This window comes from Anopheles marshallii, chromosome 3 (assembly GCF_943734725.1).
Source record: "Anopheles marshallii chromosome 3, idAnoMarsDA_429_01, whole genome shotgun sequence".
Lineage (NCBI taxonomy): Eukaryota > Metazoa > Arthropoda > Insecta > Diptera > Culicidae > Anopheles > Anopheles marshallii.
The window spans coordinates 30,285,651-30,313,258 of NC_071327.1; the positions used below are offsets into that span (position 1 = coordinate 30,285,651).

Here is a 27,608-nt window from a genome sequence, read left to right on the forward strand (position 1 = left end):
ATTGAGAGCTAGCACTTTTCTTAACTCTTCACTCAAATTCGATCACAAAACACGATGAAACATAATAATAAAAAAAAAACATTTCGTCAAATTATATCGTCATGCAAATATCATTTCGAGATAATGAATAACGGCACAAGATTTTAACGAGCAGTTTTAAATTTAATCAAATGAAGCGTACTGTTACAAATCGTAAAATCGAGCATCTGTAGGGGGAGATATTTTCAAAACCCGCATTGAAACGAATTTGAAGCAAAAAAAAAGTACAATAGCCCATGGATCATGCCAATGATTTTTAATCAAATTTTGTGCTACATGACAATTAATTATGCCTACCCTTTAATTCACCAAGTTTTGGCGTTAATTTGAAAATCCCCTTCTTACCCGTTAAGGAAACACAAACTTCAAAAGCTATGTGTTTGCCATTTATCAAAACCAATAACATTATCCATTTGATAAACGTAAAATAAATCCAGTTATTAAAAGCTCCTCCATAAGGATAGTAAAGGAAATGCAAACAGAATGAAACAATTGTTAACTTCTGATGAAATGTATTTCCACATCTTCTAATAGTTTGTTTGCCAACATGAAACAAAACAAGTAACACAAATCTTTTAACAAACCAACGTTAACAAAGAAAACTCATTTACGTTTGAAATCGTAGCATAAATCAGAAAAACCATAGCTCGGTATGCGAAGAACATTTTTCAAAATTAAAAGCTCATTTAACCCATCCGGTATTAAGATAAAACAGCTTAATGTCAACTAGTTCTAAAAATGAAAACATCTAGGTAATGTAACATGTCAATGCGCGTATTGTAGGCAAAGGTTTAACTGAACCTTAAAACATAACCATTTACAGCTCGCTAACGCTAGAGATGCAGGTATGCTAGACTTTACAATCAATTCGCATCGTTTAATTTTACATTTTGTCGTCCCATCTTATGTTTTACCACGTACGCGGTCAGCCTCGAATAACAGCTATCATCAACTATTTCCCGCCACCCACCCAACCAACAGTGATTTCTATGTTTTGGTTTTACGCCCAGTACTGTGTAACGTTGAACTGCCGATCAACAAACAACTATGCGGCTAACGGACACATATTCGATAGGCCCTGCGCATGTTGGTTCGCTCTACTGTAAGTCTCGTCGAAAACTGTCCTCATCCATTGGGTCTATCATCGTGCTGGTGTCTGAAAGCATTTGAATGCTTTGAAAATCCATATGACCAAGCCCAAGATCAGCTTCAAAATCGTCTAAAAGAGATAAAATGAATGACACACGTTAAACTACATATAAACCGAATGTGAAAAACGAAACAACCAATGGCGAATGAGCACAAAGCTCACCCATTAGCAGTTATTTTGAAGTAAGCCGCACAGAACCGAGATATGGATATCTATCTAGAATACTCCTGCTATTTGACGTTATTTGAAGGATGACATGAACTACTATTAACTTATTAAAGCAAATATGAAACATCCTTTGAAACATAATTTGATCTAAGTTATGACGGATTACTTACCTCTGGTCGAATAATCTGTAAATGAATGAAGAATGAATAACAACCATTAGCAAGTTAGCAGATGAGATATGCAGCATTCGTGAAATTTCACATTACTAACGTGAATAGAAACACAAAAGGATATAGTAAGTAAGTATATATACCTGTAAACACGATCTCCGGTATCGTTGGTGTTTGCGGCTCGATAAGCGATTGTGTGTTGGGCAGGCTTAGTAGAGGTTCTGTCGTTCCATTGAACATGTTGTTCATGTTGGTATTCTGCATATTCTGCAAATTCTGACAGTTGATCGAATTAAGCTGGTTTGTCTGCTGGGTCGTAGTCTGCTGTATTTGAGAATGCCCATTACCATGGCCGGTATGAGTTCGTATACCAAGGCCATTGTTCATCAAGTAGGGTTCATCAAACTAAAACATGAAAGCAAAAATATTATCTCAATGTTTTACCTAAAATGGTAACATACAAGAAACAGAAAAACTTACCCCACTAAAGACCATTTGATTTGTAGTAAAATCGGTGTCACCCTGTCCGTTAGCAAGCGATGAACGGTAATAAAATAAAACCAATGCAAAAGAAAAAAAGAACAAATTCTAATCAGTAATTATTTTCAAAAAACTTTCTATAAACATACACGAAATGAAAATGAACGAACAACCGTAAGCCGTAAACAGACTAGAAAAATACTGAAACTAAACAAGATATATGATACATGACCAAACAACGATAAAGAGGAATATGATAGTATATGAAAAAAGAATTGAAGAAATTTTAAAGTATCGTCTACCATAATGACACTGAGTATGTTGGTGCAAACTTATCAGCGAATGAAAGCTACCGTCGCATAGAAAGCAAATAATATTAGAACACGTAACAGCAAGCAAACACCTTGAAAAGGCAAAACTGATTCAAGAGAATAAAAAGTCGATAAAACTAAAAGACATCAAACAGATGTATGAAGAGAAGCATATCACGACAGAAAATGTTAAATTGGAAGAATAACAACACACATGCGTAATTGGACTTAATAATGAACAAACCTATGGAAATGAAAAACAAATAATACATATTACTTAAACTACAAAACGTATTATTCTTTATCATCCTGGACAAGATGAATCAGAATGTAAAAAGTTGCTTTTTTTGCAATTTTAAGCCGATAAGAATATAATTATCTTAACACAGTCGCAACTGACAAAGAAGCAAAATCGATAGTGAATGCATTATTTTGTTTGTTTGTGGATATGTTGCCAATCATTGGTATAATGGTATAATATATACTCGTTTTGAGAGTACTAAATGAGTTATCTTCGGTTTCGATAATTTAAGATTTTTAACTTAATTCGTTTGGCGTAGAAATGACGAAATTATGTTTTGTGGCTTTATGAACTAGCTACAAAACAACTCAATGTTATGATGCCTACAACGTTTTGTAGGGTGTAACGTAAGTTGTCGATTCTTAAATCATTGATTAATTCATGGAGTCCCACCAGCTTAAAGCCGCTAGATAGATAAATCACAATCATACAGTGATGAAAAGGAAGGAAATTCGAATAGATTGCATATTTCAAACTCGATGATTTCATAATCTAAAGAAGCAGCACCTGATATAGAAGGTGGTATATCATAGACAAGTAAAATATGTGGGTGTGCTCCAACTTGAATACTAGGGCAATGTTCCTGCTTTGGTAGACTCAATTAGGAATTGGTTAATACCAACTACTAAAACTTTTACCCCTACAATGCTCTAACATGATTTATACTTTTAAAAATATTTCCAAACTTCATTCATACTTGAAAAGAGCTTATCCAAAAATAAAAAAATAATATGTAGCAGAAAATAGAAGGAACTGGCACGTTGAGTTATTGTTGCTAAAAAAACTGACGAATTAAGTTAAACACCCGGGATAATGGAAAATGTTGCATTAAATTTACAGCAAAGCAAAATGCTTAACTAATAAGGTCACAAGTGGAGCGAAGAAAAATACCACAATTAAAAAACGCAGCAATAAACTATACGTTAAACTTTACATTCTATAACTCTCATGAAAAAAGAAGTAAGTAAGTGGAAGAAAAAAGTTATCAACCTGCACTTGCGCGGTTAATGTACATCCGGACTCTACTAAACTCTGAACCAGCGTAGTCCAGTCCTGAGGTAAGATGATGCAGAACGGTTGAGCGCGGTTTGATGTTTGAGTATTGTATTGTATTTGTTTTGTTTTTATCGTTAGTGGTTTCGTTTTGTGTTATTCAAATTGCAATAGTTTATATTTCGGCGATCACAGGCGTTTTCGAAATGAAAGAGGGGGAGAAGGTAAACAGTAGCGTTGCGTTAATCAAGCGTTATTTAGTACATCGTAGCCAAAGATGAAGAGCTTCACAAATACGTCGGAGTAGACAGTGAAAAAGACAAACTCAAAACAGAGTATGAAAGATATAGTACACAGGTGGGGAACAAAAAGACACAAAACAGTGTTCTAGTGTAAGAGGACTAATTATTTAATTTTAACCTTTCATCTTAAAAACCGCATCAACACTTTCCTGGAGAATAGTTGCGGAAGCAAAAGAATTGATTTCATGGTACTATTTCTCCTTTCTCTTACGAACCTTTAAAATGATTGCTAATTAATTGGGTTACTAATTCTAAAAGGAAGTTGTTCTATTTCATTCTCCACTCTGTTAATCTGAATAAAAAAATGTGCCTTATATTTTCATAAGAAGTGACAGTTTATAGTTGAATTTTATCATAAATAACTGTAGTATGTTGACAATAAAACGGTGTATTCTTATATTCTGAGCTATGTTATTTTGCTGGTGATTATTTTCATAAATGAACAATCTATTTAATAATATAAATAATCAATAAATGTATTGAGTGTTCAAAGCTTATAGTTTAAAGCAAATCATTTCTTTTAGTAAAACTTGTATTAGCACTACTCATTCCGAATCATGAAAACCTATTCCTGTATCTTGTAGGCATTATCCCGTAACATTTCTTCTTCTTCTTTGTTGACATCTCTTAAATTAACGGCAGGGGAATGAGTGGAAGGAAAATGATAAAGCAGTTATTTTAAAAGAATAAGAATAATAAAGAGTAACTCAAAAAACGATATATCCGTAAGAAAATAACAAGACAGCACAGTATATTTCCAATCGATAGAAGAAGTAGTGTGATGAAGATGTAAAATCTAACGAAACGAAAGAAACCCGTAACAATGACAATGGTAATGATTATATCTATACACGCGTGTGTAGATGAATAGAGTATTCAATTTGGCAATGGAGCACAGACGGAGAGTGGAAGATGGAGGATGCATGGATCAGATAACTTAAAATTAACCACATTTACATCCGATAGTTCATGGTAACTGGTTCCGCAACCGTTGAATGTCATACTCACCAATGTTATGTGTTCCAAATACTGTGGTAGGGTGTTTTGCACGTAAACATCATTAGGCGGATATTTGTCGTAGTTTGGTCTGCAAAAAAGAGTACAGGTAAGCTGTGTTACACATACCGATCTGTAGATCGGCTTGTCTTCTTGCAGACTTACCCATTGTTGCATCCCACGGTATGGGACACTGGACTACAAGGTGCACTGGAATTGGAGTCGGGATTATTCACTAACGCAAGCCCAGGACTTGAACCGGGACTAGGTCGGGTTCGGTAGTCAGACATAATTTGCTACAATTAATGAGGATGGTATATCGTTAAAGTTATATCATTTTTGAGAAAGCAAGCGAATAAACATACCGGGGACATATTTCCATGAGATCCGTACAGTATGCTTTCGGGAGAGTTCTGGTTAGGTGATGCCAGACCGTCTGTGATCTGCGTGAAGCTATCGTAGTTGATTTGATCTAGGGTTGGTATTCGTTGCTGCTGTTGCGCTTGTTGTTGCTGCTGCTGTGGAGACTGTGCCTGCGATTGCTGGTGTTGATGCTGCTGTTGCACTGACTGTTGCTGTTGGTTAGTGTCATAAGTATTGTTGACCTAATGAGACAAAATATAGCGTGCAAGAAATTGTTTCATTAAACGGTTACTGGGGTTTCAATTGGAAAATCAATTTTATGAACATCTTAAACTGATGAAAAGATAAAATAAAACAATGTCCATCGCATTGTAGGTTGATGTTGCAATATATTGTTATAATTCATTTCATAGATCAGAATACACTGACGAATTTGGAACATTTCTTTTTAGCAGAGCGTATATTCGACTAGCAATTTCATTAGATTAGTTGATATAAAATTTAGCAGATAGCGCAGAATTTGCAGAGCTGACTTTCATTCTACTGTGCGTGCGTTTTATGCGTTCTAACAAATTTTCCTTTTGATTTAGTTCACTATTTCATACGGTATGTTTGTTTGACATACCATTGTGAAAACAAGTAATAAAAACTACACAATAACATCAACACTTATATCAATCAAACAAAACATTTACATTTCAATTGAATTTACGAACAATAAATATTTTAATACATGAAACGGAAAATTTGATTGCGAGATGGAGAAAAGAAGGATTCGGTATGAAAATAAAAAAAATAATAAATAAAATTATATACCTTCGACATAAACGAATATCTATTACTATCTGGTACAGATAAAAAAGGCTGCAAAAAATTAACGATGAAAGAAAAAAAAACAATAGTAAATATAACACAACACGTTCACAGGCAAGCTGCAATTGAGAAGGAAAGATAAATGCATATGTGTATGTTTGTGTATGTGTGATTATGGAGAGAAATAGATGATTGGGGTGTTTATGTGTGCTGTGAACAATGATGAGGAAGCAACAGTAAAATCATTACCAAATAAATGTTTCGCAAAGTGAACAGGTGCAGAACGGAATCATTAATGGTGAAGAGATATTACACAAAGATAGAAGCAAGAAAATAATGGTTAGAATCAGTGGTAAAACAGTGCAACAGAAGAAGCACTAGCGATATAAGAAATAAGACTAGAATGTTGGGTTGTTTATAAACATGGCTAGGTGACTCACTACATCAAATTTCGAAAAATTTCCAAATTCTTCACTAGAAACCCATTAACAATTTTGATTTTAAATTGTTTTCATCGCTTCGCTGTACGGTAGGAATGTATTTAAAGTGATTCTTTGACACTATCTCAATTTTCCGCCCAATTATCCCAATCGAACGGTCCGCATCGCTTACCTGACTAGAGATGGTTTGCGGTTTGGTTTTCTTCCCCTTGATACCATTATTAAGATTTGCGCCATTGTTGTGATTAACAGCGTTCACCAAATTCACATTATTGATTGCGATTGGGGCTACAGACGCACTAGGACTACAGCTGATACCGCTACCCGTTGGGCTGACGGAACCACTGTTCGAATGGCTAGTAGGAATGGGGTACCCGCCAACACCGTTGCCACCACTTCCTCCTCCTCCACCGCTACCACCACCACCGCCGGAGCCGTTCCCTCCACCTGCACTGCTTCCGCTGACACCGCCACTGAAGCTGTTGGCCCTCGGATGTGGATGGTGGTGGTGGTTCTGAATAGCAGAGGTTGGTGAAAGCGACGAAGGTGAGGTACCAAGAGGACTCTGCAATCAAAGAGGAATAATAATTACACAGAATTAGTCACATTACGATATACTGAGATTGTATTGCAAAACTATTGTTACTTACCGGACAGTAGCTGTGATTCTGTCCGTTGGGATCGTACTCTTGATCCAACGTTGCCGGATACATGGAGGGATAACCGACGGAAGTTAAATCCGGTAACGAACCAGTGTTGCTCGGTATCGGAATCTGTATACTGTCGGGATGGTTTTGCGATGGATAGATACTATCGCGAAGAAGAAAAAAAACAGGAATTCATTGCAATGCTTTCTCTGTTACGATGCCTGTGCAGATGACTCACTTGATTCCGGGTAACCTCGGCAGGGCCGTAGAGGAGCGTGACCGTATATCTTGCGTTGATCCATTGTCGTGATGATTACTAGGATGGTGGTGGTGATGATGATGATTATGATGATTGTTGGTCATGTGGTTGTTGTGTACTTTCGAAATGTGTTGAGCATTTGAAATCTTTCTTTGCACTGTTGGACTTAGCGTTAGGGGTGTGTGAGTGGTAAGAAGGGTGCCGTCCTGTTGCTAAAAATAAACCAAACAGCAAACAGCGGGGGAAAACCCCGCCACAGTTTGCCAAACACAGCGTTAGCGCACATTTATTACACAGCTATTGACATATTGCATTAGAATTACCTGATTTTGACAGAGACTCTGATGAATTGCCGAATCCGAGATCGAACGGTGCCAGTTGTTTTCCATCGGAGGAATTAAGTGAACCGTACTGTTACCGTACGGTGACGTGTCATGGTTGCGACTCGCCTGCCGATTGCGCATCGGACCGCCGGGCGTTCGACCTGCAAACCAATTAACATCTAGTTAATCGTATATCGATAAATGCATCTAACAAACAAACCTTCTTTACCTCTAGACTCTCTCGTGTGGCTTGGTGTGCTGGTTTTAGGCGTTATTTCCTTTTTCACCTTGATCGTTTCCGGCTGCGAGTACGGTTTCAGTTCGGTTAAGTTAGAACCATCGTCCGTCTGAAATAGAGAAAAGTTTGGCTTTAATTTCTGCATCACAACACATGCTTGTAAGTTGTATTATAAGGTACACAATTAAATAAACTTCCATCAAAAAGTAGAAAGTGGAACAAGACAAAACACTTAGAAGAGTGCACCACGATGGGGAAATCGTAATCGAAATGCTAACACCTTACACTATTCTAAAATGATGTTTCTTCTTTGCTATTCTATGTCACCATGCAGTAAAAGGATGAAAATTTAATACTCAAAAAATAAACACCATGCGCCTCCATCGCATGAACGTCTTGTAAACACTACCGGTCCCCAAACAAAATATGATGAACGAATTGTTGCGTTCAACATATTTTTTTTTACAAAAACCACATACTATTCTAACGCTAACGCTAACGATTTATTAGAAACAATCAGTACAATTCCGTTAAATTATTTTTGATGTTCAATCATCCAATGGTGATGCTTGAGAATAAAATTTATGTTTCAGGAATTATATTTTATTTTGTAAGTTTTCGGAAAATGTAATATCATATTGATTTTGTTAACATGCAGCTAAGAAACATTTGTCAAAAGTAAAAAAATGCTATGCTAAATGGGGATGTCTTGATTTGGTTATAACAAAACAGAAAGGAAGCGTAAATAAAATGTTGATCAGTTGAAAGGAATGAAAAGTATAACTATTATCTACGTAGGAATCAGATAATTCAAACGAAAACACACAGCTAACAAGCCGAAAAACAGAGGTAGACAAAACTTTGGGAGCGAAACTTGTTCACGGCTAATTCTACCCTCTAAAACTACTGCATAACGCATGGAAATGAACATCAACATCAATAAACGAAGGACCAAATAAGCGAAATGAGCCGCCGGTTGGGCATTCGGTAAAAAAAAACGATAAAAACCTTTTCCTGGTACTGTTTGTTTTCATTATTGACGTTGGGCAGGGAACCGCCTCGAAACGTGCCCAGGGTGCCCGTCGTCGGTGACAGGTTAACACTCTTGGACGCCTGGGATGATGTAGGTGACACGCACAACGCACGAACGCGACAAAAGCGGACAGTGTCAAATGGTGTTTGGTTGATGATCAAGAAAAAGGTGACGACGACCATGACGATGATGATGATGATGGGGCGCGCGCGGCAAGGCACGGTCAAAAAGACAAGATGGGCGATGTTTGCCCACGTAGAGACGGGCGCATGGTGACCGTACCCCGGTAACAGAATTATTCAAATTGTTGATGCATTGCGATTTCCATTGGTCGAGTGAGATGACGAGATGGTCGTGGAATTCCGGAAGCCGGCGTGACGCAAGATAATCAAAAAAGGCGAGTAAATAATCAATTATCAAACAGGTGCGGTTGGGAATTCGGAAGAATATGTACGTAAAACAAGACATCAATTGAAAACGCTTTGGGTAACAGATTGTCAACGAAATAGTGACACCGGAACTATCGTAAACACTTATATGTATAGTTGTTGTAGCTTTTATAGATGTAAAAAAGTAAGACCAATGTAAATCACACTAATCACGAAACAAAAATTTCTAAAAATAATGCAACGTTGCAGATTTTAGTTATAACATTATTTGGAAATAAAACATTAACATGATTAGAACTGGCAATTTCGGGACAAACCACAAGCAAACAAGCTCCCTGACGTTGCACAACCTTAATCGTTGATATTGCATTCTTGAACGTCTCCCGCATTTGGCAATCTTAATGCCGTTAGAAGCTGATTAAAATTTCAAAACAGTGCGACGAAACTCCAATTCGGCATAAATCTTTAAATAGTTCATATACCCATCTAACCGCCCAACATAATTATTTGCGGACGAGCTAGCCGCTCACACACAGTTTCATCAGCTTCTTGCTGCCGAGCGATACGACCGACAAGCCTGACAACAGCAGTGTTGACAGATAGTGTAACCGGCGGAAAAACATAAGACTATGGTGTCCTGATCCCCAAACTGTAGAGAAGCGCGGTTTGACATTTTAAAGCATGGCTTAAGATTAATTAGCTTTCAACACCTTGCCGTAACACTAGTGCCGTAAGAAAAGGGGTAAAATTTGCTATCTTCACGCCATTTGCACCACTTTGAGACGCTCATCGTTTATCTCACAACCAAAGCGAGATAGCGGAATCCATTTTCGTCACAAGCTCCCCCAATGCCAGTGCCAGACGCATGTTTCCAACGCAACTTCATTAGCAATTCCATACACCGGGGCTGAAAAGTTGATTGATGTTCTGCCCCGTGTAGCCCCGATGGGGATAAGAAAAACAGCCCCAAAGAGGAGGCAAACCGATGGAGAGTTTATTTTTTGATAATTGGAAATTTCACAAAAAGCACACTTGAATCGAAAACTAAGCAACTGAAAAGTGTTGAATAATAAACTTGTCTACCAACCGTCTTTTTAGTTCTGAGAATCAATACCATTGCTACAAACTCACAGAGGTGAGAATATGGATGATTTTATTCGAGATGAATTTGTTAAATCGAAACACATGGTGGTTAAATCGAAACACATGATAACGCAAGTTTGGACTATATAGGTCTTATATATAGTTTCAGTGCTCACACAAGCCCACTTAACCCACTTAGCCACATGAAAAAGGAAGATGCTTTTTCATATTTCAGAAGACTTTTTCAGCAGGGTATTTGGTCCCGGATGTCATTGGAATGACATCGAGTAACGTTACGATAATTTAGTAATTTCCAAGCTAAGCATTCTTTTCAAGAAGTCCTAGACATCGTAGCTTATAATTAAAAAGAAAATCATTTGAAAATTAACATAAACGAAAAGATGTGATGATGTTTGGAGAAACAACTAAGTTCAATTCACTGTTTATTCAATAGATAAAATTATATTTAAATTTTAATGCAAAACGTTCATGAAAAATGGAAAAAAAATTGAAGTTTTAAGAACAAATATTCTTGAAGTACAGTTGCTAGTTTGATGAATCTACCGCACATTCTTCTTCTATTTTCCCATCAAATAATCCCATGGCATACTATCGGCATTGTATGCTCGGATTACTGTTCCAACATGTAGTTTTTTAGAACTTCGACCGCCATTTTCCCCGTTTACTTATTGTCTACTACTAAGGTGCGTTACTACAAAGCTTCACACCTTTCCACCCTTTGCCGGGAGATCCTCCTCATTTGCCACTGATCACCGATTATCGCATTTCAATAATTGCTACGATACGATCAATTTAGTCGAGTGAACAACCGAATAACACGTTCCGCGTCGTGTATCAACGCGCAGTAATACATAAACATATTAAGAGTACACATTAATTGCATTACCATTATAGCCCCAGTATGGTATGGAACACGTTTGTTTTTTCGTGTGGGAAACTGCGAAGTGCTATTCATCTGACAATGATGGCTCTCGACCGTTAGCAACGCGTTGTATCAGTTGGTAGCTGAATTGAACAGTGTACTGTTTGGAGTAGCACCGTAATCCGTCACAATGTACAGTGAGGCGGCGTTGCAGTTCCCTTTTGTTCCCCACAAATTGGATAATTAAATAACACTAAAGCTGAAAGCAAATAGATGCTTTTCATTTTCCCAACAAAACTCCTCAGTCTGTTTTTCTCGGTATCTCTCTTTCTCTCTTTGTGTCACACTTTCAGAATCTCTTCTATTTTGCAAATCCCTATTATTTGTAGATGGAAAACAGTGGAAAAAACAGGATTTCGCAACAAAGAAGCTTAAAAAAACGCTCAGTTCCCAGAGTGCCAACATTATGCCACTCCATGTTGCGTCTGTTGTTATGGACATTTTTCGTTGCGGTGCAACAGACCCATCACACGCACACAACCGTAGCGCAACCGCGGGAGGTCCTTCACAACAAACAAAACCGAGGGCTCGGCAATATGTTGGAGGGGTTTTTTTTTTGCTTGGTACTCCGCTTACAGGGATACCCGCCACATAGTGTTCAGGTGTTCTGATGCTCAATGTCTACCACACACACACACACACGCCATTATCACAAATGCCTCCTCCATCATCAACACAACACAGCTCGAGGTAAACAAAAACCGACGCACGCGCGCGCTTTTTTGCTTTCCGTTGGCTCGAAGTGCGTCGTGGGTTATGAAGCTTTGTTGCTTCCGTTATAACAGAACCGCATACAGGCTCAACTCAATGAGGCTGTTCTTCGCCTGCTCCTGCTTTTGCATCGCTATACAAATTCAATATTACAGAGAGGGCGAGAGAGTCTGTTTGCGAATCAACATGGAACGCAACAAGAGACGCTTCTTACCACTCAAATGCAAATTATATTATTGACGCCTGTGTGTATCTTCCCGCTTCACTCACATTCGCTCGCAACCGCATTGAGCTGTGTTGGCATGCGGGTGTGTGTGTGTGTGACGACTGGTTGTGACTGTGTGTGGTTGAGTATAGATCGATCGAAACCGTAGATACTTAGCGTGACGAAAAACGAGTTCCACGCGGGCATGAAATGAGTGACACGCGTAACGAATGAAGTGGAACCGCGGTGGACCTTTTTTTCTGTTTCAATACCTTCAATATGGAAATTGATTTCTACCACTAGACGAAAGGTGCCGTTTGCGTACGGTGAGTGTTCTAAGTGCGTACAGGCATGTTTGCTGTGTTGTCCTTAACTTTGTTTACTTTGCTCAACAGGTCAAAGCGCGGTACATGGCCAGTTCAAACAGGGGTTGATGGTATGGTTAAACAACATTAATTAACCATATCCACACACCCCGCTTCTAGTTCTGATTCCGGGTTTTTCTAACACTATAGTATAAAGTGTGCGACACACGCTGCAACTCAGAGACTGTTGCTAAACTTTGCACACTTTATGTTGTATAGGAGTAAAGTGTTTAAGAATATACAAGATATTTTAAATAATTTATCCATATAAGTTTCAGAACTAATTACTTTTTGATAATAACACCACAAGTACTAGGCGTCTCCATCGATCGCGCAAAGCACAGGATCAACAAAATTGTTGTATTCATAGCTAGTTTTCACCATTACACGCACATCTGGTTCAAGTGAGCCACGGCACGAGAGTGATTAAATTATAGACACACACACAAAATTGGTCATTTGTGGAAAATTCACATATTTTTATATTTTGTTCGGTAAATTTTACTCATTCTCTTGCGACCTTACTAGCAGTATTGTAGAGTATTATAGTAAAAAGCTTCCTTTTGTAACATCTTTTTGTTGTTAATCAAGAATTGTTGTTGCAATAATATTTAGGTTCCCACCACTATTAAGGTTCAATAATTGATGATTCTGATTTTGATGTATTTAACCACACAATTTAGCATCACCATTACACAGGAATCGTTAATTAAACAACATCAGAAGACACCCCTTCCCGAAAGCAATTAGCACAATGTGAATCTTTGGTTCAATATTGGCATGGTATTAAACGTATTCGGTTAAAGGCGTGTGTATTTTGATTTTCTTTGTAAATGTATTACTTTTTAAAACAGCCTTATATGAATCTTTTGCACAAATTTATACCTACTAAATGTGGTATGCTTGAGTGAGCATTGCTTAGTTCAACTTCATTTAAGGTCCAGTTAGACTTTAACTGAATATTTGTGCAAAAACATTATCCACCTTTCACCAAAAAAATAAACCAAATTGCCCGTTATTCCAACTCCACTCCATGTCTGATTCAATTATAAACGCGCTGATAACCAAACCAAATGAAAAGTTTTGTAGCAACAGCTGATTAATTATCTCGCCCCGTTCGGTAGAGTCTGTAGACCCGAAACGAACGAGGTATGCAATTAGCATCATTAGTGGATGTTTCGCTAACATTTTACTTAACTTTGGCTTATTAAATCACACATACACACTAACATTTGCGAAAGCCACACGGCAGCTCCACGCCAAACGTTCGGTGAGCTGTGCCATGTAGAAGTCAACCATGAGTGAACAATCGTTTTTCTTAAACATTTTAAATCTTTTAAAGCTTAAAAAAAGATATACAATAACGGGATGGAAACGAAACGACAATACAAAAAATCATTGTCTGAACCAAGGCCCATTTTTCTGTGCCATAAGCAAGACGAAATATAAGCTATTGGAAAGATTACAAAAAAAAAGCATGGATAACAAATGAAACAAAAATTTACCATCCAATTGCGGGACGCAACAAACAATCAACAAAAAATTGTCTAAAATTATAAAGAAAAGTAGTAAAACTTGTCCTGAAATATGTTCTACTAACATATCTTCCGATGGCACATATGAAAACCAGTCAATGAGTCAATTGACATTGTATTGCAGTACATTCAAATGGTGTAGGTAGTATAGCATATCCCCTTAAAGTGTAGCAGTAACGCATGTTTCAAGATGGAATGGTTGTTGTATGAATTTGTGTAGAAAACACTACAAACTACCGTCCCATTTAGTATTGCTGTGTAATGATTCACCGAACGGCGCAGTTTGCTGTTTTGCTCCATTGTTTGTAGATGGCTTTTTTTATGTGTTTCGTGTTTGTAACTGCGTCCTTTCCTAATTGCTCAATATTGCAGAGGGAGAGATAGAGTTCAAGAGACTGAATAAACGAAAAACCTTAGCACTTTTTCCTTCATCCCTTCAAGTGATTCGCCGTCTTTCCGTTCCAAGATGATGGTCCCTCATCCGTCGGGGCGCCATTGATAGTACAGACACCGATCGGCATCTCTCTGTTCACTTGACTTCCCTAGCTTCTTCCAATAGCTCCAGCATCCCCCAGCGCCCAACGGAAACCCCACAGATGGTGGCGAAAAAGTATATAAATAAACACATTGTGACCGAACGTAGCACAACACGCAACGTAAACAATTTTTGTGCCACGAAAGTAGTGTGCCACATACACCACCCGTCAGCAGCAATAGCACTCAGTACTGGGATTCGTGTCCGTGAGTGAAGTATACGCGCGCATACAAAGAAAAGTCCCATCCACTGCACTGCAAAACGTTGCCGGTGTGGCACATTCGTACAGCGAGGTTTTGCCGAACACAGTCGGGCCAAAGAAACACCACAGAGATCGGAAGACGCAAAAAGTCCTGGCCGCAAATTAAAAAAAAAAATGTTCCAACCCCGCTTCTCGGGGCGCCCTCGACGCGAATCGAAGGATCGAACCGAATCAAAACACAAAAACAAAAACACGATCGCACGATCGCAACAAAATCCACCAGCCCGGACTGCGGAACGTCGTGTTCAAGCATCTCCTACTACTTCCCTGTTTTGGTCTGGCCTTTTTTTTGTTTTAGTTCCATGTGCCACTTCGGGTGACGTTGAGTTTCTATTTTGTCTCACCTGATCCGACCCATGCAACTACGGACCGTTCGTAACGCTGCTGCTACTGGCTCACTCTTGAAAGCAAATTTACGTTGGCATTGAGTGAGTCCGCAATGGCCGGCAAGCAGTATCGGTTAGCTACACAAATAGGTTATGCCGAAACGAAGGAGTCGTGAGCGTACGGTTACGGGTTTTTTTGCTATTCTAACACACCGAAAAGTGTCTGTCTCGCTGTAGGGTTCGGCTGGATGACCTAGACATGACTAGAAGTTGATGGTTTGAAGGATATCTTTATAAGGTTCAGGTTACGCTACAATAATTACATCATATCGTGCGAGATACCTTTGAAGACAAAATAGAACCAAAACCCATTGGGGTTTTTGGGAAACCTCGTCTTACAATAGTCTTACACTTGCCATATTCATTAACATATGTAGACACGCCTCTAAAAGTTTGCTAACCTTAATCAAAACAAAAACTCTACGCAAATACAGCACGCCATTTCCTGCTTTGCTGTTGGCAAATATGTAAAAACCAAACCAACGCCTTTGCACTCACAAATCACCTAACTCGCCATACCAACAAGTTTGTCCCAAAAAGTCTGGTTTTCCAAGACGCTGGCAGCAAAAAAAAAACCCACTTTCGTCAAAATGATCAACCTTACCCACAAACAACATCGTTAATCGCATCCGCTAAAAATTGAAGTAGATATCAACGAGACACACCATTCTTTTCACCACACCAAGCCGAAAACTGGATTTTAAGCTGGGCCTTCCACCGTCCAACCGTTCCGGTTCCATCCATTTCATGCTCAACCAAACAGCTCTGAAATACCTCAAGAACTTCGCAACACACCACTAATGTATCGTGCGGTGCCCAACTTAACGCGCCTCCAAACTGCGCCTGCCAGTGGAGAACTTCTTCTGGATAAGCGGACTCTTCTTCCCGGGGGTGTACGGGTGATGAGCTCCGGGGCGGCACAAAACCGGTCCGGTGGATTTCGATCGCTACTAACCGAACCACCGGTACACGACTGAAGGTCAAGCTCGATTACGTCGTTTAGAATTTTTTCGTACTTCCCAACAACAAAAAAATATGACGCGCACGACGAGAAGCCATCCGCGACTTAATGGGCCGAACGGATGGAGCATAGACTGTTTGGGGGGGGGGCTTTGAAAATGGACGATGATGATCACGCACTTTCCGATGACGCGTACCTTCCGCGCCTCTCGAAGGAAGCGAGCGGAACTCCGGGAGATGCGAAGAGCAGGGAATTGGTTCTACCTTCTTTATTTTTGGGTGCAAAGAACACCCGTACTCGGGACATTTACCCTGCGATCGAAGATCGGTGACACTTCCAGCATTGTGCGCTCGAATTCCTGCTGCTGAAGCTTCATCTTTTCCTCCTGGATCTTGATCTTGTCGCGGTACTTTCGCGGGTTCGTCATGTTGCCGGTGCTGCACCTAGTGCCGAGCACCTTTTCCACCGCACTGGACGCAATCTTGAGGCCAATCGAGAAGCCTTTTTGTTGATGAATAGAGAGCGAGAGCAGATATTATGACTCCTAAGGGAGGTATGGACAATGAACACCACACCTCCGTAGCAATTACACTTTCTGTTTAAGAGATTATTCACTAAACAAACGAACAAACTAAGCACAATGCTACTAATGCTGGATGCACCGTTGGCCTATTATGGCTCTTTTTTCACTTCAAGAGAAACCACCGCACAAGTTAGCATTCAACAACACAACAACACTAGCTAAACCATCCAATTCAGTATATAATGAGCGAACCAATGTGCTGCTTGTCAAAAAAAACACACACGCGCTGTCGCGTACGCACTAAGAGAACTCGATCCGCGAAGACGCCACAATTGAATAAAACTCTATCCAAGCCGCCTGCCAGCACTGCCTAGCTGAGCTCAGCTTAAACGGCACTCACGGAACGGAACTCACCAACCGACGGACACACGGTGCTTAAAAGCTGCGCGTGGTGGACGTAACACGCGCTGAAACAACAAAACGACGAACCAGCGAACCGCGAGTGCTCCTACACGACGGCGCGTTTCTCAAACTGTTGCTGTGTGCGGTAAGATCGCGCTGAAACCCGAACTAGACCCGCACCCGGTAGTGGGGAGAAACATCGCCATCGCCGATGACATACATTCTCGTGTTTGTGTCCCTTCCCGGGTGTTGCTTGCTTCAAATGCTGCAATTAATGCGTCTCGTCGGTCGCGATCTTCGGAGCACCCACCGGAGGTTTCCGGATTCCAGACAGGCAGGTTGTGGCCCGATACATGTGCGTATGCGAGGAGGAGTGTTTTCCCCCCACAACCCCATCAACGACTCTCGCAAAACGAGACGGCTATAGACAGAAGAATGAAGGTAAGAACCTTTGCGCGAACTGCGCGTGTTTCGCGCGTACGTTCAAATTCAGGTGTGTCCCGGGCCGAGGGAGTTCGGGGCTGATTTGTTTGTCTCTGCTGAGCAGGTGAGATACGTGAGTGTGGATTTTTGACACATATACCAATGTTGTTCAAGTTGCGCGTTGGCGAAAATGTGGACGTTCCCAGGAAGACCAACAGGATGGATCTTTACCACACCGACAACGGCGAACGGAGCACGAGGGCTTCATATTCACAAGCCGCTGACGCCATTCTTTGCGTGCGCACACGCGGATCAATATTTGAGTTAGTCGTAGCTGTTCGAATCGTGTTTTTTTCTTTTTTAATTTTTTCTGTAAAAAAAAGGTACGATCGACAATACTGGGGTTTAAAGAATTGAAGCTATGCGGGACAAAATATACCTCACTTTTAATGTCACATTTAGGGTGATAAAAGTCGTACAATAAAATAGCATGATCCAATCTCTGTTGTTGTCTTCCAAGCGTGATGGTCTACTAGGTCATGTCTGCCAAAACTGGCCAGACCAGACCTGGTTATAATATGCAGCCGGATATTCATGCCTAACTATTGAGGAACAGTCCAAACGAGTTAAGGTACCTGTCCTGATGTCTAAGGTTCTGATAACGATGCCATTTTAGACATTTTAAAACAGGGAATTTTTGAATTGAAGATGACGCAGAAACAGGCAAACCTCTACCAACGCTTATGGATTAATACTATTTTATATTGACGATTTTAATAGGATTCGAATCACGACTTAAGTCTTAAGGTATATAAAGTACAAATCAACCAAATCATGCGCCGTAATTGATGTATAAACGCAACCACACCTAAGAATTCAATTCTTGATTGATTTGCTGCGGATTGGCCAATGTAGCACACGATTTAAAAAAACCGTGCAACTGAAAAATATGTCAACATTTCTGGAAATCATTCACAATTCAACGCATACTGATGCAACATAAACGTCAATGGCTGGGCCAGCTGCGGCTCCAGGCCAAGGTTTACGATGTTGGCAAACTCGTTCTAGACAAAATCAAAGCCAGGAGGGGCGTGGAATTCTACAACGTGTTTTGGTACACAATCGCACCCTGCTTATTTCCATGCCTTCTGCCAAAGCAAGCCTCAAATACCAAACCCCTCAGTGGTATCAGCTGCTAACTACCTACCGAAACCATTCACGGGACCCACGTCTCAAGCGATAAGCTCACATTTTGCCGATTAATAAGAAAGTGCCAAGTCTCAATCAACAGCATATACACGGACACGCTCACCAACATGGATTGAATTATTGGCAGCGTGAGATGAGATATGAGACGATGTTGTGTTGTGATAGAGGAGGGAGAGAGAGATCGAGAGGATGTGGACGCTTGTTTATTTGATAAGTCCAGCCGTTAAAGAATCTAGCGTGTTCGATAAAAGTCCAGAAATTTACCAAGGAGGTACAGTTGATCACACTCCAATAAGAGACCCAAGTGGAAGGAGTCACGGGAGCTCGAATTCTAATTGCCACCACCGAATCAATCACACCAAATCGAAGTAAAACAGCGACACAGGCAAGAATTTGTATGCACGCAGACGCATTCTTATGAAATGCCATGACTTCCGCTCAACAAACGCAAGGCACACACAGCCTCTGCACACCACGATAAGGCACGATATAATCACGTACAATAATTTCGCCATAAACGAAGGAGGTCTAGAGCTGTGAGTAGTAACACACCCTACTGTTCTGCTGCTAAATATGCACCACCGTTCTCGGAGTGGAACGGAACTGCAAGACCATAAACTAAAACCTCACCACCTCAATCGGAAGGTAGTGGCAGGCAAAGAAGGAATCAAGTTCAAATGGCTATTCCAGCAGTAACGACAAGAAAAAAATGAAATCTCGTTCAACAAATTGATAGCCTTTCCGTATGCCTGACCATACACCATCGCCGTGAGTCATATCCCGATACCCCGGTTTTGGAATCGCACTCGCACCCACTATGATGTATGGCGGGCAATTCGTTCGCGAGGGAAGCTCATAAATTATTAAAATTATATGCACCTGACCAAAACCCCCAAAGTCATCGTGTGTTTCCACTGCGTCACCGCGCTGTGTTCAAACAATCTTGATCCTCGTTAATGCAAACATTATGTAAAGCTCGAGCGAACGGAATTGGGGAGAAATCGTCCAATCTAACGTGTTGAACATTCTAAGCACAAAATATTAAAATTATTCGAGGTAATTTGCTTTGGAGGAACAACGACATTGGTAAAAAAAAAACTTTTATTCCCTTGACACTTTGAATTTGATTAATGCACATCGTAACTATTCAAATGCGCAACATGGGTAGTGTGGTCCCATAAACACGAAACTGCATACTACCGGGACTAAAAGTATGTGTCAAAGTGCATTTGTACAGCCCAAATGTATGCAACACGCTAGACATCTAGGCGCACCTCTAACGAAGATCGATGATCGAAACAAACATAAAGCAAGGACAGAAAAGAAACGTTTTGAAATTTAATTCAAGTGGATTATGTGCTCATTAGAAAGTATCGTGTTAATATGTTTAATCTATTTCCAATTAATAAATTTCTCCACTTCCTTCGGGGCTACAACTAACATTCATTTGAGTGACAGCTAAACCAACCGTATCATACGGGTCTGAAGAGTATCAACATTACAGCGCTGCTATTTTTAGTTCCAACAATCTGCTCCATGACTTCGGACGAAGCAACTTGTGTAGTAATGAGTAATAAAATAATATTTGTTTCACGGTACCAAATACTTCAGCATAACACACCACCACATAACAGCAGGTCAAAGAGTTATGGACACATTTCATTGGCGTGACTGGCTGTGTGACGCAGTCATGTCCAGCCCGTCCAAAACAGGTATCTTAAGTTTCGAAGTATATTATTAGAATGACGCTAGCAACAAAAAAAAAACACGCATTACAAACCGGATTAAGTTCCAAATGCTGCTCGCCCATACCTGGCACGTATGGGGCCGCATCTGGCTACAGCGAAACAAACAACAAAAAAACAAGCGAGCATAATGAGTTCAAACAGCTATGCTACGGTACTTGTGCAAACCGGTTTGTAATTTTGGCGAAGCAGAAAAATCGTCCAACCGTACACGATAGACGATGAATAGACCTTTCTTTCGTGAGGGAAGTGGCTCCACGTGAAAATACACACTTAGCAGATACGGCAAAGACACTGAAGAAGAACGTTAAAGAAATATATAGAGAAAGCATTTCGAATTTCCATCCACTTCACTGGGCGGTCAATGTGGCAAAAGAAGTTTAATTGGTTATAGAGCAACGAAACCACGCAAATATCGTTCGACATCACGCTCGATGGTCATAAAATTCTGCATATAATGATAACAAAATTCTGCGATTGTTTTTTTACGATCAGTGGCAAATAAATAAAACAAGTTATAAATTTCAATGTCGATAAACTTTATACAAATAATTTTTTTTTTATAAAAAGTCACTTGTCAAAAAAACTAGCCAAAGCTTTACAGGGATCAATATACTCGATATTACTAAAATAGTTATGTAACATCAGTACTTGTGGAGCCGGTCTGCACATATTTCAATTTAAGACAAAATGTCAAACATTTCAGGTTTGAAAAATAATTTGTGACGCAAAATTAATCACTACTTTGTCAATAAATCAATTTATATAAATGAAAGTGTACGTCAGGTACGTCAGGTCCGGTACAGAAAAATTGATAAATATGGCCGTTTTACACGATGGCTTTCTGGCTGATTATTTTCTGTCAAATCGCGTTTGACAGATTTTAGCCAACCCGAAAAAAGAGTGATCATTGTGTCAAAGTAAGGATTTTGACAGAAAATAACCAGCCAAAAAGCCCTCGTGTAATACGGGTTGTATCGGATGAACGTTTATTAAGAAATATGATTCAAAAATAAGATTTTAGAGAAGAATAGCTGTTTACTTTTTACTTTTTGAGTTTACTTTTTGCTCTGTAATGTAAAAATTTGTCGAATGAATCAATTTCAATTTTGATATTCAGATATTCGTATCTTAAATTGTATAAAAATGCAGTAAAAATTGCTTAGAGTTTTTAATTAATTTGAACAACAGATCCAGAAGAAATTTTAGAAAATCTTTATAGTTTGATAATAAACCAAAATTTTCCTTTGCTTAAATAAAACCTAATGAAAATAAGGTAAGGTTAACATTTAAGCATTCTAAAACGATTCTTCAAGTGCAACCCCTGCATGAAGCTGCACCCTCATCCCGTTTGTCGCTAATGTCATCACCACCCACAGTTCCGTACCCTCTAGCGTACGTTTACCTTTCAACAAAACGTAAACAACACGCGCAAACGCAACAACGTCAATAGACCCACGACGACCACACGATAGAATTGACAATTTTGGTTTATTTTTTCAAAGAAAAAAAGGCCAGTACGCCTGTACGAGTTTGTGTGCGTGTGTGTTGCCGCTGTTCGTGGACGCTTATCAATGCGTTAAGATGCTAAGCCGAGAGGAGTTGGACAATACAGCGATCATGGAGGATTGTTGCTCTCGCTCTCAAAAGTATAAGGGAAGCTAGTTCTTATCATGCGCTCCAGTTGCTTCAGTTCGCTGCTTGCCCGTCGCCCTGCACGAGATCAAGCTTCGAGCATCATTCAGGTCGTAATCGAATCGAAACGCGCGCGCAACAAACGCCATTTAATTGGCAGTCGAGTGGCACTGAAGGAGGGAAACGGGGAGACGGAGAGCGCGGGAAATGGTGGGAAGCAGGTTTTTAACGCCCCTATCTTGACCAAGTTTCCGCCGCACAGTGGTACCCACTATCATTGCCCAGCTTTTGAGAAATGATGCCGGTTCAATCAAACGGTCCCACACATTATGATTGGCGACGCGCGGTTCCGGGAATATCCGCACCGCACCGAACAAATGCATCCGTTTTGCTTCTCTTACGTACACCAAGAGAGTGCCAACAGCAGACAAGCAGCTGCTGCTGGTGCGGTACATCGCTGTCGCTAAAAGTTGGCCCCCTTGTCAAGCAGCAGGCCCAAGATGTTGTGTCGGAAGGGGTTGTTTGCTCAGCACCAACAAACCGAAACATGGTTCGCACATATACAAGGTTCTAGCACCATATGTAAATATGGACCACACACACATACACGCCTTCCAATTACCTCCCCAGTGACTAGCGACAACAGCAGTTTCCTCCTATCATCACCCACTTCTACCACACCACGGTATGGCTCCATCTTGGGCGAACCGAACAGGGATTGCTGCTTTGTCGCTGACATTCAACTTGGTCACTCACCAAGGGATTAATGCATTCTAGAGCGATGCACCTCGGTCGAACTGCGGCAAGGAGAACAAACGCTACTAGGTTACTTTTCCTTTCAAACACTTCCATCTTTACCGTGCACAGGTGTATCGGAAAACGGGACACACACACTCGCAGAGATCGCAGTAAAGATTGCAATGGGCAGCAGTAGTCTCTTGGCAGGCAAAAATTGTACGTTGGCCGTTGTTTTAGTAGCGGAGCGGTGTGAGACACGAAACAGGGATCGCGATTGCTGCTAAACACGTTATTTATAAATACCGACAGGCACGAACCGTAAGCACTCAGCACACCCGGCCCATAGACTACCTCTCCCTAGCCTCAAATCATCGACAACACCCAGTCCTGGCCCGAGAATTGTGAAACGGGTTACAATCCGGTAACGGCGGTTAATAAAAACCTCTCGAAGCACTGTGCGAACAAGTGTTACTATTTGCACGAACTTTGCAGTATTCAATGTGGAAAGGTGAATCTTTTGACAAGAGTAACTTCTGTGAATCTTTGGTGAAGAATAAATTGAATCATAGGTCACAGAAAGGTCTAGCATCTTCTTAGATCTCCTAATCCAAGATTCAGAATTTCAAATCCAATCCAAGATTACTAGAGATTTGCGAAGATTCAAGAAACGCCGAAAGAGGTTCTAAAAGTTGCGTGAATCTCCTTAATGTAGAATCGGAACTATTTATACGTTTTGCTAAATTCAAACAGATTGTCGAAACCGAAAAAGGTTTACAAAATTCCTACCCAACTTCAACTAACCAATTGAAGATTTGGTTCCAAATGAATTACGCTCCAGATTACTTCATGCCGACCATTTTTCCAGATAAGCCTTTAAAAAGACTCAATTAAAGTCTTTTTAAAGCATAAAAAAAAATTGCACGCACACACTTTGAATATCATCGTGAGGGTTTGCAACAATTTCAAAACACTAACAATAATCTATCGTACCGATCGCATCGCGAACCCGCGAACTGATCGTTGGTAATTAATGCCTTTAAACGATTACCTGATGACGTTAGCATAAATTAACACCGTAAGGTTTGTGGCGGGGATATCAGCCAAGGTATGTTTCGGTATTGTTGATGTTTAGTAGTTAAAGTTAAACAAATTATAGTATTTCCAGATTATGTTATAAAAATAAAATTTCAAGTTGTCTAGTAACAATTCCTATCCACTATATTGGTCTGCGTCCAGTGGCGGGTTTAGCTCATTGTAGACCCTGAGCAGAGTTGGAGACAATTTTAGTTGGGAGCTGTAAGGTTACCATTGAAAATAATGTAATGCATACAATCATAATGCAATAGAATGAAATCTATAGAAGCAATATCGGATGGCCATACCCAAACTGCCCAGAACCATTTTTCGTAGCCATTTACAGTCTGCTCTTGCCTAGAAGTTATTGCATTTGATTCTCGGTTTGAGTTTTGTCAATTGCTTCTGAGTGTTATTATGAATGTTGGTGGCCTGTGGCATGCGTTATCCTTAACCACTTCAAAATATTTTTAGTATCAGAACGTTCAGTTCAGCTTTTTCTAGGATATTCCCTACTGGTAGAATACTGCTGGTCTCGTTTGAAAAAATAATAAATTCAATTTTGTTCAGTTACTTCTTAATTGTTTGGCCGATTGTGTCAACCTACATGGTCTTAGGTCTTCGGATCGCTTTACCTTAAGATACTGTTGTCAGTTACCCCCCAAACCGAACCCCAATTTCGGTACAATAAAGATCAACGACGACAACGCCATCTACCGTGAAAATATTGCCAGTTTCGATGTTAATATTTATTAACAGATGGGTAACCCGGAATAAGGTGACCTTTCACTGTTTGGAGAAGGAAATGTCTTCAAACGATAGTGAATTGTATCTTAGATTAAGCTACCCCATTAGTTGTAAGCAATACGGCCTGGCCGTCCTTATTGAAGATAAAAAAAAATATTGCAGGCACCAGAGTGCTGTTATGACGAATCGTTAAAATCAGTCCTTTCAGAACTGATCAGAATAGTTGGGAGACCCCTGCCCTGGACAACAGATCCTTGGTGGCCATCCAAAAATGTTGTCTAAATGCATGATAATCCATCACGATGTACATACTCCCACTTTGGCTTAGTTCGTTTCCTGGAGAAAGTTAAGATTTAGCTTAGGACCTCATCGGCTCGGAGTCCTATTCAGCTCGGGGCCCCCCGCAACCGCTTAGTTTGCTTACCATTAAACGCGGCACAGGGGTTTTCGAAGACGTACTAGTGTAAAGTGAGTGCCACACCGAATCAGAGAAAGGGTATTTTCAAATTCCATTTCAACTTTCAAATTTCTCCCCAGAATGTCAAAGTAGTTTACTAGTAACTCCTGTAACTATAGTGGACGGGTAATCTTTAATCGGGCCGCAAATTGTTTTTTTTTTATATTGAGAAACGTATAAAATATATTAAATGAACAGAAAAAAATCATACTCAAGTCTACAGAGTGTAATGACTCTGACCGCTTCCATCGAACCTTTGTCGTCAGGGGATGATCCGGGACATTGTTCAATCAGTATCACAGAATTCATCACCAACAATCAAGAAAAGCCGGCTCTAAAACTATGAAGTATAAACGATACAAGTGCAATAGATTCGATGTGCTGTACCCTCAGATGCAGACAATCCTTTTTATGGAATTATTGATGATCGATTCGTTTACTAACGTATGCAATGGAAAGATCTAACTTTCCTTACCAAACGAAAGAGCAAATAGTTGTTGGATGTCTGAATAAAACCGTAACTAAATTGTAGGATAGCCGATTATTCAAGTCATTTTAGTTGACACATCCCCATGATAAAAGGTCAACTCTCTTATCGGTCAGTGTAAACGACCAATCGTTTTTCGTATTGGAGTAGACCGAACATTGAAACAATGGCCCTGTGTTGCGGAAGAAAATGTATAAATTCACACACGCATGCTTTGGGATCCCATATGCACTCAAATACATATTTCACGCTGCTGAACTTTTAAGTCCACGAAATACAGCGTAAGTGAGTGGTGCTTGTATGAGATGATTTTGGTATTTAAAAAAAAAAAAAGAAAAACCAACCACCACACGGGTGGGATAACAAGGAAAACCAAAAAGAAATACAGAAAGAAAACCGTCCATTACAGAAACCCCGTCCATGATTGCTCCTCTCACCTTTGACGTGACGTCCAACACCTCCCGCATGATTCTTTCGAACTCGGCCGTCTCTTCCGCCTGTTTTTGATTGTGCAGCGCAATCTTCTCGCTAAATTTTCTTGGGTTTGCCATTTTTTCACCGATTCCTTTAACCTCGCGAGATGAATTTCCACAATGCCCGGTAGTTGTACCGCGGTCGAGCCACACACGCACGTGCGCGTGTATGTCTGTCACTCCTTTTATTGTTGCGCTTACTGTTATTGTTGCCGTTTCACTTCCGTTCACACACAAACACACACACAATTTTACTCCTTCCTTTCCGGTTCAGCTGTCGATTTTCCACGAGTTTTTCACACCCAACGGAACGGGTTTGCTTGTGTGCGTGTGGGTAAGAAACGCAAATTATTGTTGCAACAGCATGGCGACTGATACCGATGCCTTCTTTGACCGACAGTAAAACAAATGCCTGCGCTGATGCTTCACTTTTTTACATTGAGATGTTTCTCGCTTTTTTTTTCTTCACTCTCGATCCATTTTCCTCCGCTATAGAACGGAAAAACTGATCAAGTCTCACTCACACACACTGCACAAAAAGCACCTTGGGGGACACAAAAGCACAAAGTGCACGAATGCACTCTCAGCAGTGTGAAAAGCAGAAACTCTCCGGCGACGTATCGTATTATTTATTTTTTCACACAACAAACACTGCTTTCATTTCATCTTTCTTATCCTATTTCCGGCTTCTGGTGCTGTGATTTTCCCGGAAACGGCAACTAGAAGCTTTAGATATATTTCTCAATTCTTCAACACACGGTTGCACGCTTGTTTGTGCTTGCGCGGAAAATGATTGCAGCATTCAAACCCTTCGCCAGCACTATACACATCTTTAGAACGCAACGAACTTATACGTACACGCACACACACACATAATTATATATACAAATGGGATGCTGGTGTGAACAACGGCGATGCAGCTAACACGGGGACGATTGCGTTAATAGTGAAAATCGCCTGCTTTGTTTTTCCCATCCATTTTCTCTCGACGATACATTTAACGTGTTGGGTTCCCCAATCACTTTTCTCAGTGCAAAAGGTTCACTGTTTTTCACGCAAAAAAACCACACACACACTTTCTTAAGCTCCACATGCACACTCTCTGGTATTCTCTCGCGACACTTTTGGAGGACACATCTGCTGAGCACAAATGTACCGCGGGCACTACCGTTGCGAGACTTTTATCTATTGCGACATGGTTTGGGACACTTTTTAATCTAACTGCTGTTCACACCGGGGATTTTTTTTCTTCTTGTTGCGGAAAGCTGCGCGTGGCGGAGGTACTTCGTGATCA

The 27,608-nt window shown here is 40.2% G+C and overlaps 1 protein-coding gene across 1 annotated transcript; it reads right to left on the reverse strand.

The window, feature by feature from the left end:
* Positions 1 to 1,136: 1,136 nt before the first annotated feature.
* Positions 1,137 to 26,392, reverse strand: LOC128713563 (CREB-regulated transcription coactivator 3-like). The gene is made up of 16 exons (XM_053808424.1): positions 26,279 to 26,392; positions 9,002 to 9,106; positions 7,976 to 8,102; positions 7,756 to 7,916; positions 7,412 to 7,644; positions 7,177 to 7,336; positions 6,699 to 7,091; positions 6,090 to 6,137; positions 5,276 to 5,515; positions 5,076 to 5,206; positions 4,923 to 5,001; positions 3,610 to 3,672; positions 2,008 to 2,049; positions 1,671 to 1,932; positions 1,528 to 1,542; positions 1,137 to 1,258 (listed from the first exon to the last, which is right to left on the reverse strand). Exons 1-16 carry the CDS (start codon positions 26,390 to 26,392, stop codon positions 1,137 to 1,139), a joined length of 2,295 nt encoding a protein of 764 aa, XP_053664399.1.
* Between the last annotated feature and the right edge of the window lie 1,216 nt (positions 26,393 to 27,608).